The following is a 13,794-nucleotide window of genomic DNA, read 5'->3' on the forward strand; positions in this document are numbered from 1 at the left end:
ATCTAACTCTCTGAGGTCTACTTTCTTCCAGATCTAAACAATGCCTAAGCAGACCTATAGGAACAGGAAGCAAGGAGTAATATTCCTTCTCACAGCCCTGTATTTTCTCTTTCCTACCACCATCAATAATACCAAAAAAAAAAAGTTTCAACTAAATTACTAGATATTTATTCGAGCTGGCAAGCTTCTAAGCATGAGTTCTAAATTTCATTGACAAGTGAAATTATGACAATTGCAAACCAAATTTGTAGAAACAATTCCCTGAAGAGGCAAAGGTAAACAAGTTTAAAAGAGAAAAATCTGAGAGTTACATAAGAAGATAAGAATAAGTTCACTAGGAGATACTAATTAAATCCACACTCAATACAATCCTATGCAACAAACTATCTGCTAATATTTGTTGGTGCTGACTGAATTGAATGAATATTCCATAAAGAACAGAAAAATGATTAGGTTAAATGGTCTTTTTTTTTAAGGTTTTTTTTTTTTTTGCAAGACAAATGGGGTTAAGGGGCTTGCCCAAGGCCACACAGCTAATTATTAAGTGTCTGAGGCCAGATTTGAACTCAGGTACTCCTGACTCCAGGGCTGGTGTTCTATCCATTGTGCCACTGAAAAGGTCTTATGGTGGAAACATTATGCTTCCTAGAATATTCTGTATCATAAATTCCTGAATCATTCACAGAATTAAGTACTGACATTAAATTGATTTATGACTAAAGAGACAATTGTTTAAAAGCATAGTACTGATGTTTTGATTAGTTCTTGCACATCTGTGTGTGTGTGTGTGTCTGTCTGTGTGTGTGTGTGTGTGTGTGTGTGTGTGTGTGTGTGTGTGTGTGTATAGATATGTAAATACCACTGGCTTAATGCAATCTTTGCTTCAAGTTTTTAAATATGAATACAGATTTCCCTCCAAAGTGACAACTCAACATTCAGCCAAGAACAAATCTACCCATTCTAACAACCAGTCCACATTTCTCCATTTTGTTCACAAGAAAATCATAAGAGAACTTCTTGAATGCTTTGCACCAAACCCAAAAACATTGTTTCTGCAATAGTTCCTTGAAATAGTCCAGGAAGACTGCCAAATATTTAATAGCTTTAAATGCTGAGTAATATGTGAAACTGAAAAAAGAATCAAGGCATTTTATCTTTTCAAAAACTATTTTCACAAAAAAGAAGTATTATCATCCATGAAAATATTTCAGTGACCCAATCATGAAAACATGATTGAATAAAAGAATGACCAATGTTCAAAGTTCAACCTTATTATCAGAACTAAGGTCTTTGGGAGATCATTCTTAATACCCTTCAGAAAATAAATGCTAAGTCCCTGAAATGATCCATTATTCTAAAATGTCTGAGTATCAAGGTATTAACAAATACCTTGAACAAATTCTCATTTTCACAGAGAAAATTTTTTTTTAGGTTTTTTTTTTGCAAGGCAAATGGGGTTAAGTGGCTTGCCCAAGGCCACACAGCTAGGTAATTATTAAGTGTCTGAGACCAGATTTGAACCCAGGTACTCCTGACTCCAAGGCCGGTGCTTTATCCACTATGCCACCTAGCTGCCCCATCACAAAGAAAATTTTTAACAGTACCAAAATATATTTTAAAAACAAAGGATGACAGAAGGAAATTAGAGAACAAAGGAAATTAGAAACTTGTCAAATTAAGTTTAAAAAGGAAATTATTTAGTCAAACATATTAAATAACAAATTTGCAGGGAAATCAAACGTAGACAAAATACTTCTATACATTTCACAGAATCAGACTTAAGTGAGTTTTTCCAAAGAAAGTCCTTCCCTAATTCTTCAAGAATAGTTATTCTAGAGGATCTGCAATTGATAACTTCTTAAATATAAATTTTCTTACATGGGGAGGGTTCAGATCATCTGTTTGCCTGTGGGCACCAAATACTGAAAGCAAGCATGGTCCTAACAAATGTAAAAGATGCTATTAGGAAAAGGAGGGGGTACTTATTACAACTATAATTTTTACTGCATGCATAACCTCATTATAATGGAAAATAAAAGGAACATGTATATTTTTTAAAATTAATTTTAATTAAAGATATTGAGTTTTACAATTCCCCCATCTTACTTCCCTCCCCCCCATCTGTCAGTCTTTACTTTGTTTCCAGAACTTGTATATTTGGATGATAAAGACTAATCATAAAACACTAATGAATATTAGAAAATTAACTGAAGAAGAATTTGTTTAGCTTAATGATAACAATCTTTTGTTTGTTTTGTTTATTGTTTGGTGTTTTTTTTTTAGGTTTTTTGCAAGGCAATGGGGTTAAGTGGCTTGCCCAAGGCCACACAGCTAGGTAATTAAAGTGTCTGAGGCCGAATTTGAACCCAGGTACTCCTGACTCCAGGGCCAGTGCTCTATCCACTGTGCCACCTAGCTGCCCCTGAGGATAATAATCTTATTGGAAGCTTTTTAAGCTCTAAAATTAGTTCAGAATGAAATTGTTAAATTGTGTGATTAAGTAAATGCTGAGGTGGTCTTGAAGTCTTCTGCAATGGCATGAGTATTTTTCAAACACTGATATTTTCTTCACTATGACCTATAATTAGTATATAATTATTATATCAAATGCCAGTGTTACACAGAAAAGGATACTTATCTGTTATGGCAGGCATTCTTTTATTTAACTAATCATTCAAATTATTTTCACCTTTAAAAATATTTAATCTATAGGAAAGCTGAACAAACAGTATTTTGAACTATATCAAAAGTTTCAGATTTATCTACCTTAAGTAAAACAATAAATTCAACAAATTTCAGTTATAAAGAAATCTTAATAGAAAGATGAGAAAACTGAATTCATTTTTAAGAGTCAACTCTAAATTTTATGTTTTAGATCATCTAGAATAAAATATTATTATAATTTTTTCCCTAGATTTTTGCAAGGCAAATGGGGTTAAGTGGCTTGCCCAAGGCCACACAGCTAGGTAATTATTAAGTGTCTGAGACTGGATTTGAACCCAGGTACTCCTAACTCCAAGGCCAGTGCTTTATCCACTATGCCACCTAGTCACCCCTAGAATAAAATATTATTAAAATATCTCAATTTTATCTTAGAAGGCAGTTTAATAATTCCAATTTAATTATGCAGTTAGATTAGAAATACCATGAACAAACAAGTTATACTTACAATAATGAATCACTCCTACTTTAGTAACAAAATGTGATAAAAATATCAAAATAAGACAATAATCTGTGGTTAGTTTATTCAGTGTTCTGCCAATACAAATTATATACCATCCTCAATTTATATATTTAAGAGTGGATGTGGTCAAAAGAGTCCCTACTCCATTGCCAAACTTGTGATGAACTTCTCTTAGTTGATCCTCCAAATGAGGATATGAATGAACATTTAGCTGATCACTGAGCCAATGCTTAAAGAAAGTTAGGTAGGACCTGCCAGCTTTTATGCTCAGAAGACATCACCTTTGAGTATTCTAGAGTAACCTCCATAGCAAAATCAGAGTAAGACTTTAGGAAAGATTCAAAATATAACCATCTGAAATTCATGTAAATTTTCTACAACTTGTTTTATCGAAGATATGCTTTAGATGCTTACCATACACTTACACTTCTGCTAGAAATAAATACAAATCAACACAAATGAAAAAAATTCGTCCACCTAGGTCTTTCCCATTATCTCCTCAAGAGAGCCCCTCCAAAAAAAGATCATCAATGGCATATTTCATCTATACAGCTTTGTCCTAAGAAATTCCTTTTTTTTCCCCCAAGGCAATAGGATTTTGCAAGGCAAATGGGATTGTCCAAGATCACACAGCTAAGTATGTATTAAGTATCTGAGGTGAAATTTTAAATCTAGCCCTCCTGGGCTGACTCCAGAGCTGGTACTCTATCCACTGCACCTCCTAGCTGACCCCTGTCCTAAGAAATTCTTTGATGCTTTGTAGTCACTTCTAGGGAAAAAAGACCATCACTAAATTGTGTTTAAGAGACAGTATGCCAGATTTCATCAGTGCAACAACAATCAGGGACAATTTGGGGCTCTCTGCAATGGAGAATACCATCTGTATCCAAAGAAAGAACTGTGGAGTTTGAACAAAGACCAAGGACTATTACCTTTAATTTAGGGGGGAAAAAACAACCCGATATCTTATTTTCTGATCTTGCTATCTCTTTTACTTTATGTTTCTTCCTTAAGGATATGATTTCTCTCATCACATTCAATTTGGATCAATGTATACCATGGAAACAATGTAAAGACTGCTAAATTGCCTTCTGTGTGTGTGTGTGGGGGGTAAGATTAGGGGAAAAATTGTAAAACTCAAAATAAATAAAATCTTTAAAAAAAAAAAAAGAAAAGAAAAGAAACAGCACGCCAGAAGTTATATTCAAATGCCTGATCCATTTTCTTTTTTAAAAAGGCTATAAAACCTACTACCAAAAAGTTGCACTTATATCATTTGACTCTCCAGGGTAAAAGCTTAATTTTGATCTTAGGAGCACTATGAAATATATTTTAACAAATTAAGAGATGAAAGAGACTATCTCATGTGTAGTAATACAAGTGCAAATTCTATTAAATGAGAATTTTTGAATGTATATTGGGGCACACCTTCCACTAAAAAGAAATGGCTAAAAATATGGCCAGGTTTCTGCAAGAAAAATATTTTAATCTATTTGAGGAAAAATCATCTTAAGACAATAAAAAGTTATTGAGTAAGAACTAAGATTCAGTGTTCTGAGAACCAAACCAAATGATATTTTGTGGAAGGGCAAAATAGTTTCCTTCTATGTGATCAACCTTAAGAGGCTATATGGTAAATATCCCTTAAACTTCTTTATAACCTATTACAGAACTCTATTTCTTAAAATTCATCTAAGCCTTTCTTAAATACAGGGTGTTCTAAAAGTCCTGGTGCAGTTTTAAGCTCTATTAACTCCCAAAGAATATAGCCCCAAACTAACCTTCCAAAATTTGAAAATTCAATTATTTAAATTTATTTTTTACTTAGCTTTGCGAGTTTTGAATAATAAATATTTAATTTCAACAAGACTGACCTATACATAATACATGACTTTCTCAGATTATCACTTGATCTATTTCGATTAAGATTTTCTTTATCTTGAAGGACATGTCAAAAATCTCTTGGATTAATTAAAACCTTATTCCCAATCCAATCTAAATGGGTACAAATATAATCCTTTCAGATACTGACAAACTGCTGATAAAAGTTTTTATACATTTTGAAATCAAACTAGAGTGATTCTGTACAAGATGGTGATTACCTTAAAAATTTTAATAAGAAACAGCAATATTATAAAAATATAAGTAAACATTCAAGCATTTTTAAAAATAAATTTGTAGGGGTGGCTAGGTGGCGCGGTGGACAGAGTACTGGCCCTGGAGTCAGGAGTACCTGAGTTCGAATCGGATCTCAGACACTTAATAATTACCTAGCTGTATGGCCTTGGGCAAGCCACTTAACCCCATTTGCCTTGCAAAAACAACAAAAAAAAATTTGTAAAAGTTTTCTGAAGTCATTAAAAGCTTCAAACTATATTAATATTTTGGGGACATCTTACAATAATTTCAAGTTCTAACTTCATTAAAGTTAAATTAAAATCTAATAAACAAATATTCTAATTTATCCAAAATTCTAAATATTCTTAAATTTCATTCTTTTATCTATTTTTATTAGTTAATAGAATAAAGGCATCATAACTTCACTGTAGTTATTACGTATATATTAAAACAATTTCAAAAGTATAAGGAATCTTGGAGATCAAACCCCCTTCATTTTACAGATGAGAAATAAAATGGCTTGTCCAGGATCACACATTGAATAATACAAAGCACATTGTCCTATACCATACTTCTCCAGAAAATAATAGAACCATACTTTCTGAGTTGAATTTTCCACTAATTCAGATTGCATTTACCATCAATTAATCAAGGTTTGTGAGGTTTGATACACTTTAAAATTCCTCTTTATTTTTATTTTGGTTTTTGCAAGGCAATGGGGTTAAGTGACTTGCCCAAGGCCACACAGCTAGGAAATTATTAAGTGTTGGAGGCCGGATTCGAACTCAGGTACTCCTGACTCCAGGGCTGGTACTGTGCCACCTAGTCACTTCAAAATTCCTCTTAACTTAGCTGAGCTTTTTTTTTAAACTAAAATTCCTCTTACTTGGCTGAGGTTTTTAACAGATTTAGAACATATATAAAAGACACAAAACTTGTATGTAAAAGAGGTATAACTGACATTCTAGTTAAAAATTTAGAGGGCAAGAGGTAAACTTTTAAAAGAGTATATCCAAATCTTTTTGGATCAAATGATAAATATTTCAGCTCCCATTTTCGTATATGATTTATAGAATAACACTTTTTTCAGAGTGAATAAAATAGTTTTTATTAAGATATCTTAACAAAATGGCACAGGTATCTCATGACAGGAGAGAAGGGAGGGGGAAATCCCAAAATACAAGCTCTTTTATGCATTTTGAAAGGCATTGCTACTGCTCCCTCATGCCAATCATAGGCTGGGTTGCAAATCTAATTGACACATTAGTTCCTATATACTTCCCTTACCCCGCTCATTATACCAATGAGCAAGAACAGTTTGAACATGAACAGCTTGAGCATGCAGAAGGAGAAAGTCAAGGCTCTAGGTTTATTTAAACAGGTGACAGTTTTTGGTCAAATGGAGGTTAAATCTTTTATCTTAACTCAGTACCTGTCCATAGGCAACAATATAGGCAGACCCTAGGTCTTTGTAATGTAAACTTACAATCTTCCCTTCACATTCTTGTAGAACCCACACACCCACATTTTCCTCACAATTTCCCCCTTTTCTTTTATAAGAAGAATTTGGGTTCCACACCTTATTAGTGATTTCTTTCTTAAATCACAATCCTTGTTACTGACATAACTATTGACTTTTTCTTCTATCAAGATTTTTAAGAAGTAACACTCTGAAAGAAGAGGGAAATGTTAGAAAGGTGATAAAGCAAACTGATTTCCATAACAGATCTTTTATTATTATTATTATCACCAAAAGCAAAGTATTGCTAACAGTTTTGTTTTAACTGGGGTTTAAAACAGATTTTAATTTATAGAGTAAGGTCTCTGTGGACTTATTATTTAAAATGGTTCTATTCAAATAATCCTAATTTTTGGGTGATATGCTGTTGTGAAAACAAACGTTAAAGAGTAAGTTGTTACCAAGCTGTTCTTTCAACTGTATTCCTAAAAATTTTAGTTAAATTAAAATTAAGAATTCATCAAGAATTGAATTCAACACTTATATACATCTGAGTAGTCTTTTATTCAGAAATATGCAGAACTGGGGTCTGGATGAAATGCCACATATCACTTGATAAATTTAAAAGATGGTCATAAAGTTTGTTTTCTTAAAGTGGAATTGAATGAGTTAAAATGAAATTAATAATCTTCAGGGTTGTTTTGCTACATCTGTCCTGTCTTCTAACTAGTAATAAAAATAACTAGCAATAAAAAACTAGTAATAAACATAACTAGTTATAAAAAATTTAAAGAGGAAACAGTGGCTCTGTTTGCATATTAAAGATTCAGAGACAATAAAGCTATTTAAAACAATTTTCTGGAACTTGAAACAAAAGTAATCCATCACCAAAAGGTATTTTGTAAGACTACTCTGTGCATGTCAGCAAATCTATAGTATGGTCTGCTGAGGGCAGCTGTAAAAATCATGAAACAACATAAGAAACTTAGTTAATGTCAATAACTAAGATATCTGGCCTTTCAGTATCACATGCCTTGACACATTTATTTAGCACATGCAAGGTAGACAGGAAAGTTGATTGCTAACATTATTTATATAAACATGCAAGCAAGAATTTCAGTACTTTTTCTGAAAAGGAAAATATAAACATGATTACTTCCATATAAAAATATACAAAAGTAATTTTATCTTACTAAGTCAGCCCCTGCTTGAAGAAGCACATCTGCAACATCAGTATGCCCATTTTCACAAGCATAGGTCAGAGCTGTGTCTCCTGTTGCTGTTGTGGCATGAACATTAGCCCCTAGATGACAAAGGAAAAGCACTTTACCATTCAATTTCTAAATCTAGTAAAATCAAAGATTTCTTTAGTCCTTTTAAAATGTTTATTTTCCTCAGTAAAAATGACATAATAAAATAAATCCTTATGTACTTTGCCACATGATTAGGGACCATATTCTCAAATGTTGCAAAACAGGTAAGCATAATTAACTATCCAAGATATTGTAAGAATAATTAAGCTTAAGACAAGAAGAAAAGATGGTCATAGGGAAAAGGCTTAAGAATACTAAATATTCTGCTCACAATCCAATAAATAGAGTGGATAAGGAAGCCAAATAATGCATAAATATACAGGGATCAATAATATATGAGTGTTTATAGTTACTTGTCAAAGGGAAGACACTGATAAACTATCACAGCTACTTTGAACAATAATACAAAATAAAACATAACACAAAATATTAACTATTCCTAGTTTAAGTAATTTCAATTAATGATTCAAAGCAAAAACATCAAAAAAAGTGGCTAGATTGTACCAATTGAAGCTATCACCAAAATCATAATAGCATTTCATAAAAAGTTAATGGATGAATGATGCTTTTTATTTTCTTAATTCATGAAAGTTTTATTTGCAATCAACCTGCCAGAATTTAGAGAAGTGACTTAAAAGTTTTATTCAGACTTACATATATAATTTCTTATGGTCAGAAGTCTAATGTACTCTAAAAACCCAACTATAACATGCATGTATTCAAAAATACATATATACTATTTTAAAACATCAGTCTGAAAAATGGGTGAAATAAATGGCTGATTACTGCAATTTACAAATCATTTTTATGTACTTCTAGCCAAAAAGGGAAAAAATGCATGCTAATATGTTGTTCCCATTTCCCATTCTGGAAGTCATACAGATAACTAGAGAATAAATAGAATTTAAAGAGTCCTAGCATCATGCTTATTTTTAGAGTGAATATATGGTAATGGCAGTAGCTACTATTTCTGATTCTAAGATCAATCAATAACCATATAATAGAAGAAATATGTTTAAAAAGAAAGACATTTGAGTATGAATCATAAATAGTAAATAGTTCAGTGTTAATACAGTACTTTACAAGGAGCCTTACGATGCTTTAAAATTTAATTGTCACATACCCAGCCATGAAGATGGCTCATTTTGGCATGGGGTGGGTGACCCATGGGCTTCTCAACAAGCTCTAGTAGATAATAAACCTAGCTAGAAGAGTTTAAAGCATCGGACTGATAAGGAATTACCCATTTTCATTATGTCCATTTCAAAGTGTTAGACTAGGTAAGTTCATTATTAGGTTGACTGTAGTCATTTTGTTACAAAGGGGTTGTGATTTCTTTTGATGGAAGGAATACTGACTGACAAATGTTAAAAGTAATTTTAAAAATTAGTTGTTCAATCTAATGTCATTTTTAGCATTTTATAATTATTCACGTACCTGCTGCCAGCAAATATTTAACTAACTCAAGATGTCCCTCTTGAGCAGCTTCCATTAAAGGTGTTGAGCACCCAAGTTCTATATCAGCCCCAGCCTTAATTAGGAAATCAGCTACTTCAGAAAATCCTCCACAACATGCTAGAGTAAGAGCAGTTTCTTGTGTTTCTTCTGTCTGTGCATTTATATTTGCTCCTACAGTAGCCACAAAGATAAGTCAAATTAGTTACCAAAATTTCCTAAAAATATATTATTCACAAAAATTCAGATATTCATTTCTGCCTTCTTTACTTCTGTTATATTCACTTAGTTTCTCACCAATGCAAATAATTTGTGTTGAAATATAACAAAATTATGTAATAAAATAAACTGCAAATGTTCATAAAATATAAAGCTAAAAAGAAACTTAGAAAATGGTCTAATTTAACACTCTTGAAAAAGACATTCAAACCAACTTTAGAGATAAAATTTTCCTACCTTGTGCTAACAGGAGTGCCACCATCTCTTCATGTCCCTCCCGAGCAGCTTCCATCAAGGGAGTATAACCTTCATCATTAACTTCCTCAAGATTTGCTCCCCTTTCTATAAGCAAAGCTGCCAACTCAACATGTCCACCACAAGCTGCTAATGTTAGTGGAGACTCAAATGAATCTGCAGGCATATTCACTTGAGCACCACTATCCAAAAGCAGACGTGCTACCTCTACATGTCCATCCTGCAGGAGTTTTCAGGAGTAAGAGAAAAAAATTTACAGGTTTTATATTGACAGTAGGGAAAGTATGTAAGAAATTGATAAGGGAAAAGGGAGGAAAAAAATTAACTTAGATGCATACTATTAGTTATATCAATCTCAAAATTCTCAGCTATATATGTACCAATTACATATTTGACATATTAAAATTTTTGCATTAACCCAAAAATTTCTTTAAAAAAATTAGAATTGATGAATTAGACATATATGAAATCATAAAATACAAACATTATTAATCTGGTTATTTTTAGAATTTTTTTTTAGTTATTCTTTTAAAACAATGTAAAAACCACAGTAACAGAACATATAGTTGCCAAGGATACTTCAAGATAATTTAGACACCATGTTATATATTTAATCCAGCCAAATTGTAAACCTAAGAGTTTACTAAGAATCACTCTCATGTCACAGATAGGTATTATATAATAAAGTATAGAAAATGACACTTGATAAATTTTAAAAACAAAGACTTGTCTCTATCTGCCCCCTCCTCCCCCAAAAACCAACCACCGCTGATTTCTATGTAGCTATCATCCCATCCCTTGGTATTATATCACTAAAGGAAATCCTCTTGCAGATCAAAATAGTCCTATACAGTTCCCTTGATGAAACAGTCTGGTGCTTTGAGACAAATCTTACTTGTGGATTAACATTTTTCAAATACATATAAAATTAAAGTATTAATCACATGTAATCAATTGCACCTTAAGCAAATCTGCTCAGATAATAGAAATTAGCAAGAAAAAATGTTTTAACACTGATACTCCATTTTCCAACTTTCTTACAACTTTCTTTTCTTTATTTAGATTCTAACTCTTCCCTTTCTATTTTTGTAATATTGAACTCCTGCTCAAATGTACTATGATTACTATAAATGCATTGATTTACATGTGTGTATTCTATACTTCTGTTTAAATTATATCACTGTCTAGACTGTAAATTTTTTGTTTTATCATTCTCTAGACTGTAAACTCCATGAAGAGTAGGAACAATGTCTTACTTAAACTCAGTAACTTCCTTTTTTTAGTGTTTGTGAATTGAATTCAATATTGACCAAAATGAAATCAACTGAACCTAGACTCAGTACAAGAAAATAGAAAGCACAAGACTCAATATTAAGACAATAGATTTTAACTAAGTCCTTTCTAGTCAATTAAATTTCTGACTATGAAGAAAAATAACAATTATTATTAAAAAGTATCATCTATTCCTCTCCCCTTTATCAGCAAAGAGTTCCTGACCTTCTGTGAAAATAAAATTAAAAAGAAACCCATTAAGTAGTAATTTTAAGACCAAAATAATTCTACAACAATATACTTTGAGTACAGTTCTAATAAGAATTCAGAGCCTTAGGAGACCTAACCCTACATATTAAGGAAATTTTTAAAAAATGCTTATATGGTTTTAATTATGGAAAAAAGTTGCTTAGATAACCCAGCCAATTATTAATTATCCATTGGTTAGAAAAGTTAATTTGTTAACTCCTGCCCTAACATATTATATTATGAACCTAAATATGAATGATTTTATGCTTAGTTGTGCCACTAACTCTTTTTCCTTGATTCATCTATGCCACCTGCTTCTGAACCCACCAAATTTTTTTTTTACATTTACATTACATAAAGTGTATTTTGCATTTAAAAATGTAAAAAGCATCATGAAAGCATATGAAAACAGGAAAAAAATCCACCAAAACCAAAAATAAGTAGGTAGACCAGAATTGGCATATCACCTATAAACTGCCAACTTTTTATTGATGCTAAGTTGCCTAACTTTGCTTAAGCTATATTAACAAATTTTAGAAATCAAAGTCTGTTTCCTAAATCCTCAAAGTTGCATTTTTCTCTTCTCCCCTCTAAAAGCTTAAATGAATTCAACTCAAAAACCATTACCATGCAGGCCTCCATTAGAGCTGTGTGCATCTCATCAGTTTTGTGTTCTTGATCTGCACCAGCTTCAAGCAGAAAACGAACCATATCTAAATGGCCTTCAAAAGAAAAAAATACAGTATTTTAAAACAATGTCTTGAAAGAAATATTTGTCAAAAGAGTTATATGTATTAAAGTGTTTCATAATTTTCTTTCATGACTGTGAAAGCTTGGAAAGTACTCCTTTTATAGTCAAAAATTGAAACATCAATGAGTAGATTTTATAAAAGGTGACCTGAGAGTGGGTTTTTCTTTAAAATCTTGTTCACAATTTAAGAATTAACAACATTCTTCTTGTTTTGATTCTTCCTTCACTATGTAAGAAATATTTAAATTAAATATGAAAATCAAGGTCATTCCAAGATATATAAGAATCTCGATTCAAATTTATGAAAGCTTACAAATCAGTCTCTCCAACTGATAAATGATCAATGGATACGATCAGTTTTCAAAGGAAGAAATCTAAGCTATTGATAACTATATGAAAAAACACCTTTATGGTTTTAGTTCACACACCTACCAGGATTGGCAAAACTGATCAAAAAATGAAAATAACATTTGCTAGAGAAAACACAGCTGCAGAAAAATAAGCATGTCAAGGCACTGTAGGTAGAGCTGCAAACAGAGTATTTTGAAATATAGTTTGGAACTATACTCAAAAATTTACTAAACTATAACTTTGATCCAATAATATCATTTATGTAGACCTATATCCCAAAGAAATCAAAGAATGAAGAAAGGTCCTATTCTGCACAAATATATTCACAGTAGCTTTTCTGTAGTATCTAAGAACTGGAAACTAAGGGAATGTTTGAATGTTCACCAATTGAGGAACATTTGAACAAATTATAGTATATGAAAGTAATAGAATAATATTGTATCAGAAGAAATGATGAAAGGCTTAGTTTTCAGTGAAAATTGGGGAGACTTGGATGAACTGATAAGAAGGAAGAGAGCAGAACAAGAACAATTTATACAATGAACAACAACATGCAATGACCACCAACCATGATTCCAAAAGACTTAAGAAATACACCTCCCTAACAGCTAGTAATAGCAACAGAGGGAAAAATATTGAAGCAACTTCTCTGGTGGAGTTATGATAAAGAAAGCAACTCACCCCAGAGACAGAGACATTGAAATCTGAACACAGACTGAAGTAATTTCTCTCTCTCTCTCTCTCTCTCTCTCTCTCTCTATTCTTGAGTTTCTCATCTTCTTGAGGGGAGGGGGTTTATATTTATTATGTTTACTCTTATAACATTCAATTTACATCAATGTATTGCATGGAAACAATGTAGAGACTGTCAGACAGCCTTCTTTGCGGGGGGGGGGGGGGAGAAATTGTAGAATTCAGAGCCTTGCAAAAAAATGATGGGTACATATTACTATTGTATATAACTGGAAAACAAATAAAATGTTAAAATGTTGAAAAAAAAAGAAAAAAATACACCTTCCCTTCCACCCTTCTGAAAGAAAAGTGTACACCAGAAAAATGAGAAATAGCTTTCTGATAACACCAATAGTTAATGAGAGAACTTGTTTTGCTTGACTTCATATTTTTGTTACAAGGATTAAAGCTTAAATTGTTTAATTGACTAAAAAAG

The 13,794-nt window shown here is 32.0% G+C and overlaps 1 protein-coding gene across 7 annotated transcripts in view; it reads right to left on the reverse strand.

Moving 5' to 3' along the window:
- Positions 1-13,794, reverse strand: part of ANKHD1 (ankyrin repeat and KH domain containing 1) — a 129,900-nt gene that overhangs the window by 68,116 nt on the left and 47,990 nt on the right. For 6 of the 7 annotated variants that reach the window (XM_074212820.1, XM_074212822.1, XM_074212819.1 and 3 more), the window contains 4 exons: positions 12,152-12,246; positions 9,986-10,223; positions 9,512-9,703; positions 7,955-8,064 (listed from right to left, as the gene is read on the reverse strand). In XM_074212820.1, the coding sequence (XP_074068921.1) occupies positions 7,955-8,064; positions 9,512-9,703; positions 9,986-10,223; positions 12,152-12,246 (635 nt within the window). The remainder of the gene's footprint in view (positions 1-7,954; positions 8,065-9,511; positions 9,704-9,985; positions 10,224-12,151; positions 12,247-13,794) is intronic. The other variant, XM_074212824.1, reaches the window with a different exon arrangement.

Source organism: Macrotis lagotis, chromosome 1 (genome assembly GCF_037893015.1).
Source record: "Macrotis lagotis isolate mMagLag1 chromosome 1, bilby.v1.9.chrom.fasta, whole genome shotgun sequence".
NCBI lineage: Eukaryota > Metazoa > Chordata > Mammalia > Peramelemorphia > Peramelidae > Macrotis > Macrotis lagotis.